Source organism: Uranotaenia lowii, unplaced genomic scaffold (assembly GCF_029784155.1).
Source record: "Uranotaenia lowii strain MFRU-FL unplaced genomic scaffold, ASM2978415v1 HiC_scaffold_1976, whole genome shotgun sequence".
Lineage (NCBI taxonomy): Eukaryota > Metazoa > Arthropoda > Insecta > Diptera > Culicidae > Uranotaenia > Uranotaenia lowii.
This window is the reverse complement of record NW_026598050.1, coordinates 1-6,792: the sequence shown is the minus strand read 5'-3', so window position 1 is coordinate 6,792 and position 6,792 is coordinate 1. Positions and strand designations below refer to the sequence as shown.

Below are 6,792 nucleotides of genomic sequence, written 5' to 3'. Positions count from 1 at the left end.
ACGTCTGTTTTCTGTGATTTTAGATCAACAGATTGGTAAATCAAAAAAGAAAATTTGTTAAAATTATTATAGGGGGAGATTTTTGGAAAATAAAACAAAATTTATACAAATCAATACGACAGTACAGAAATCTGAGCGTTTCGTTTTGAAATCTGAGTATCGTTGAGATGGATAAAAAATCGCGAAACTTTAGTTGACTAAATGTGCACTTGCCGGTGAGTTTTTTTTCGGATGCTTTCTTAATAAATGAAGATACATAGAGGACAAATGTGACTCCCACTTGGTTCGCCAGAATAAATACCACATCGTGTGGTGTTATAATTTTGGGTCACTTGTTTTACTTTCGATTATGTAGAAGATCGGTAAAAGAAAGTAAATCAAATAATTAGTAATAAATACGTTGACAAATCTGTGACCTGATTTTGAAATTATGATTAGATGCCTAACATAACGATAAGGATTAACTGGCTCGGGCGATTGATATCGCAATGAAGTGTGTTAACCGTATCTACATATGTATTTGATATCAGGTCTTAGGGTTCTCAATGTTGCAAGCATCAAATGCTCTGTGTGCTTTCTATTTATGTACGATTCAGCACATTTCAAGTACCTCAGTTATTGACATAAAGATAACCCCGGAGCTAAGACAATAACCTCCTGTTGAGTGTTGGCCATTGTTGGCCAAGGTATTTGTATAAAAGCAGCTCCTGGAGCTCCTGGAGCCAACCAGTTACAATTTATCATCCAACAGACCGTTACAATGAGCAACAACAGAATGGGGCTTTGGGTTTATTTAGCCAGTGCATTAGTGTTGGGTACTGTGAGTTGCCTCGATAATGGCTTAGCCAGAACACCGCCAATGGGATGGATGACCTGGGAAAGATTCCGATGCATAACCGACTGCAAGAAGTATCCCGATGAGTGTATCAGTGAACAGTTGATCAAACGAACGGCCGATCTCATGGTATCGGAGGGTTATTTGGCCGCCGGTTATGACTATATCAATATTGACGATTGCTGGTCAACGCATGCCCGTGATTCAGAGGGCAGACTAGTGCCGGATCCAGACCGTTTCCCGAGTGGGATGAAGAATTTGTCAGATTATGTATGCGCCTTTCTTTTTGCAAATGTTAATGTGTTCAGTAAAATGAAGTTTATTTTAAAACTTTTAAGGTGCACGAAAAAGGACTGAAGTTTGGATTATACCAAGATATCGGGACCAACACCTGCATGGGTTATCCGGGTATGAAGGATCACCTCGAGATTGATGCGCAAACATTCGCTGATTGGGGAGTAGATTTCATTAAAATAGATGGATGCTACGCAGATGCAATACAAATGGTTGACGGTAATTATAATAAATATCTACCTATTAATTTACAAAGTTGGACAAGGATTGCCGTTCGTCGCGTGAATTAAATTTTGAGCTCTATTATGTGTTGTAAGCCTATTTGGTTGAATGGTTGGTTGAAATTCTACTGAATAGCAATCGACAGATTGCCTTCAATTCAACCACGGTACCAAAAAATCGAATCGAAAAAGTTCACTGAAGAAGATAGTAAGTTGCTATCGAAATACCGGTATCTGAACTTTCCTTGTACCGTAGTTGAATTAAAAGGAATTTTTATTACTTTGTAGAATTTCGTGGAAATGCTGTACATGGAATATACAGAACTTCGTATCTTTTATTTCAGATTACATCATTTTTGGAGATCTTATGAACAAAACTGGCCGACCAATCCTGTACTCGTGCAGCTGGCCAGCATATCAGGAAGAAAAGGATGTCATAGTAAGTATCCTTACTTATATCGAGCAGTTGAGAATGCAATTGATCTCGACTCAAAATCCTAACAGCCCGACTACGAAACGTTGAAGAAAACTTGCAATATGTGGCGCAACTGGGGCGATATCGAAGATTCCCATAGCTCGGTGGAAACGATCACTGCATACTTTTCTGACAATCAGGATCGCATTCAACCTCACTCAGGTCCGGGACACTGGAATGATCCAGACACGGTATGAAAATATTGTTTTTTGAAATCCATGCTGCTTTAATGACGCACGGACGTATCTGAACAGCTTATTCTAGGAAACTACGGTCTCAGTTATGAGCAGAGTAAATCTCAACTAGCAGTTTGGACATGTTTGGCTGCTCCTTTGCTCTTATCTAACGATTTGGCAACCGTAACACCGGATGTTAGAGAACTTCTGCTAAACAGTGAAATCATTGCTGTCAATCAGGACCCGCTTGGCATCCAAGGTTTGATGATCAAAACGGATAAGAGAATTGAGGTGAGTTATTAAATCAATATAAGAACTTCTTAGAAAAGTGATTCATTCAACAATCTAAAAAAAAACTAACTGGGGAAAAACAGTGTCATGGGTGGCCAACATTTTCAGCCGGCGGGCTAAATACTAGAAATTTTTTGTTCGCATTTTTTTTTTCATTTTTTATAAATATGTTTTTTTATTTTTCTTCTTTTATTACCAACATGGTCAAAACTTGTATGCATCCTTCAAAATGAAGAACTTGCGTACGTCATTTTTCTTTCCAATATAACATAGAACATGCATTGCAGATATTTAAATGGCCAGACCAGCCATGTGTTGTAAAACGCAAAAAAGCATGAACTTGGAATGAATGAAGCGTGATGTTTCCTGCCAAACGCTTAAAAAGATTATATTTTATGTTTATAAATTTAACAACATAAAAAAAGGAAAAATTCCCTTTAATTAAACCATTAAAGAGAATCTTTCGATTGCTTTGATTCAGTAGAATTATTCAACGAAGTAGGCTCACAACACATAATAGAGAGAAAAAAAATGGCTTGATCTCACACGAAACTTCCAATGTTTGACGTTAATTGAAATGTGTTGGCATCGTCAACCTTTTTTGCAGCCAACAGGAATTTGTATGATGTTTTTTTTTTTTGCAAATATAGTTTATCACAACATTCATCACTTTTAAACTTTTTCAGTTCTTCTCAGTTTTCAGTAAATATTTGAAAACTTTCACTGAACATTTAGAATTTTGTAGAATATCATGGGGAATGGCTGTCAAACACGCCTTCAAGCAAACGATGCTTACTTTGATCCTCTATTATAATAATTTGTTTGAAACGTGTTTTTTAAATCAGAATTATAAATCATATTTCAAAGCTGTTAAAATATTCTAGAATTCAAAAGAAATTTACTCATAGTTATTTCTTTCTTCACAAAAAATTATTTTTTTATGAAAAAACAAACTTTTTTGTTAAAAAAAAGAAATGATTTGAAGATTTGGAAATCTAACACTTTTTTAACCTCCAGAAATCACACACATCTTCCAGCACTCAATAAATAATGTTTGGTAGAAATTTTCAAAATCCAATGGGAATAAATTACAGGGTTGCTAGCGAACCGGGAAAACCGGGAAAAACTTTGGAATTTCATCGTGCCACCGGGAAACCGGGAAAAAACCGGGAATTTCGGCACCTCACCGGGAAAATTGCCATGTTTGAAATTTTTAACGGAATTTCAAAAATTATTTCTAAATTTAAGAGTAGTTTTTGGCAATCACGATACACGATATAGATTTATGTCATAAACACTTATTTTCGTTTATTATTAAACAATAAAGTTTGAATCGCGTTTTTATCTAATTGTGAAGCAATATGATATAATAACTCAAATGCTACAAAATTGAATAATTAAACTATTATCGACAAAACTAAATACAAAACTAACTACAGTCGAACCTAGACAAGTGAAAGTCAAAGGACTGAACTTTTTTTCTCGCTCAAAGAGGTTTCTAACACCAGGTGCTCTATAATAGACGGTCAACAACATACAAATGCAACTAAACAATGTGTATTTGATAAAAGTCCACTGATTTATAAGAAACCAGTTGAAGCAGCAGTTCGAAGTTTTCTTGAGTGAATTTCAATATGGAACTATGGATATTTTTTCATTGATAATAATTTTGGTACCAAAACTTCAATACAAAAGTGGTATTTTTTTCTAATTTCCTTAGTTCGGAATGATTCAGTGTTCGATGTACATATTTCATAAAATTATTTTATGCAAATAGCAAATAATTTGGCAGTTTGAGACGTTTTAAAGCATAGTTACACCTCTTTTTCGCCAGAAACAGATATTTTATTGTATATTTCGTTTGAATTGGCCTGAGGAACGAAGCATTATGTCGCAAGTATTTAGTTTTTAATTCTTCCTACGTAAAACTTTTGCTTAACGTTTCCTACGCTGAAATATATGTCTTATGTAAAAATTGTATCGAAAACAAGCTCTTGTCGAATCTAAGGTTGCTACCCTGATACAAAATAAAATCTTAGATTCTTACAAACAAACAAAAGGTTAAGTTCAAAAAATGTGTACGCAAAGCGTCACATTTAAACGCATGGGAATCCATGTATATCACCACATCGGAAAGGCCACTTATGAGCGAGGTTGACGCTCCAATCATATCACCGCTTTTCAACCTGCTCAAACCAAATTCTCAACAACCCTTCGACGAATACTATTGGATAGTATGAACATGTATTAGTGATTTTCCTTTATCTAGTCAGTCGGACATCGTCCTGTAGATGGGCAACATCGAGCCCAAAACCTGTCGACAAAAAAAGGAAATTTAATTCCTTTTTTCCGTTACTAAAAACATGAAGTGTCGTGTCCTGAATACGTCGTGTGTTATTTGTGCAAGCAACAAATCTTACAAACAGTTAGAAGTTAGAGGCTTTTCGCATAGATTTTTTTTATTCAGCATGATTTTATATTAAAAAAATTCGAATAATAAATAGGAAAATCATCATTTATAACCGGGAAAAAACCTGGGAATAACCGGGAAAAACTTTGGAATTTCAAAACGAAAAATCGCTAGCAACCCTGAAATTAACAATTTTAAAAATTACGCATTTTTCAACTTTGATGAGCCATGACATTAGATTCAAATAACGACTTGAAACTTATTTTGTTGTGTTATTCAAATTAAAATAAAATTGTTTTTCTGAATCAGTATTTGCTATATTAATTGAGGCGCTTAGGATCAGAGGGGTGCAAGTGCCGAAATGATGATTTCGAGAAAACGGGCCTCAAAGTTTTTTTTCTAAATCAAAATTATCGAATCAATTTTTCTACTAAATTTTCGATGGAGTGTGTCTCATGAGGTCTAAAATGAACGATTCTGAAAGAAAAACCAAAGTTTTTGCGATATTTATGTTAAAACGGCGAACTACTTTTATTGATATTTTTCACTTGCACCCTTCTGATCCCAAGAATGACACTTGCACCCCTCTGACTCCAAACAATATGATTGTATGAACTTGTATGGAACGAGTATTTTCAGTACGATACTAGATGTTTTGTTTTTGTTCACACATTTAATTTTCTGCGTTTTCGGGCTTCAAATTTCTATGCAACTTATAATGAACGAGGTTTGCAAGTTCCATTATCCTAATTCCCAGAATTTGTTGAAATCTTTCAATCTCTCTTTTTCCTTAATGGATACACAAGAATACCTGCATATGTGTTCATTCATTGAAATTAACTGTTTAGCTGGTCGCTTTTTCCGGTAGAACCAACGTACGCTTCCTCTTTTTTCGCAAGATGAGTTTCCAGACTGCCTGATTTCGTTGGCGTTTTTGGGGTCTTGATGAATGGCCAGTTGACTCTCCAGGAATGGACTCATTCTCGCTAGCAACTGCAGCAGCAGCAACTTCTGATTCTTCAGAAGAACCGTGGATGTTTAATTTTTCTATTTTTGGTCTAATTATACCAGGCCTCTCTCCTACACAGTTATGTAAATATTCCTTAAAATCCTTAATGGAACTTTTTATAAACTACCTGTCGCAACGACCCATCTGAACTTTTCGAAGTTCCATTTTGTTCCGTGGGATAGTATGTGACATCATGATCAGGGCCTGTCGAAAACTCTGAATCCTCTGAGCTTTCATCCGAGAGATTTTTCTTAGATATATTTGCCAAAAAATTATTGTTAAGTGCGTTTTGTGTTTGCCTTTTATCCCTATTAGCATTGGCTAAATTTGCCAAAAAAAAAATATTTTAGAATTTTTTGTATACATAACAATGAGATTTTCATGCCGACGAAGTTACACCTGAATCTATTTTCATCACTTCTTTATCTGAGGACTTTGGATTATCCTGGTCAGAACCAGTAGAAAATCCTAGTAGGAGCTAGATGATGTTGTTTTCAACTGACAAAAATGTATACGTTCTAATGAAATTTGAATAAAAGTATAATCCTTTGGTGACAGAAGGGTGCAAGTGCACTTGCACCCTTCTGACACCAAACGAAACACGATTTTCATTGACACGTTTTTTTATAAATAGCTTAAAAATATCGAATTAATTTTTCTTTTGACCTGTGTCTTCTACAGAATGTTAATCTATACTTTAACTATCCAAAAAACAGTTTATCTCAGTTTTGATAAAAAATCACTTGCACCCCTCTGATCCTAAGTGCCTCAATTTAAAAAAAAAATCATGCTTATGTTTACGAAAAATGTATAAAAAGCACACGAAACATTCAAAAATCTTAAAATCTATTCTCGAATTGCAATATCATACCGATATCAACTTATCGCATTTGGTCATTCTGGCGATGTCTGGCTTTTGTTTCAAGCTGCATACGTTGATTAGTTTCCGCGGATATTTAAGTCCAATGTTGCGACTTAGTGATAAGCCTCCAAAATTATGAATCATTGTTTGACTCAAATTTCAAAGAACAAAAATTTAAAAAAAATCGAATCTTTTTTGAAAAATTGGCATTTCATAAGA

General features: G+C 34.8%; 1 protein-coding gene across 1 annotated transcript; it reads left to right on the top strand.

Moving 5' to 3' along the window:
• Positions 1 to 716: 716 nt before the first annotated feature.
• Positions 717 to 5,028, top strand: LOC129759586 (alpha-N-acetylgalactosaminidase-like). The gene is made up of 5 exons (XM_055757060.1): positions 717 to 1,105; positions 1,174 to 1,348; positions 1,695 to 1,789; positions 1,855 to 2,016; positions 2,080 to 5,028. The coding sequence occupies exons 1-5, from the start codon at positions 761 to 763 to the stop codon at positions 2,302 to 2,304; spliced, it is 1,002 nt and encodes a 333-aa protein (XP_055613035.1). The 5' UTR covers positions 717 to 760; the 3' UTR covers positions 2,305 to 5,028.
• The last annotated feature ends 1,764 nt before the right edge of the window (positions 5,029 to 6,792 follow it).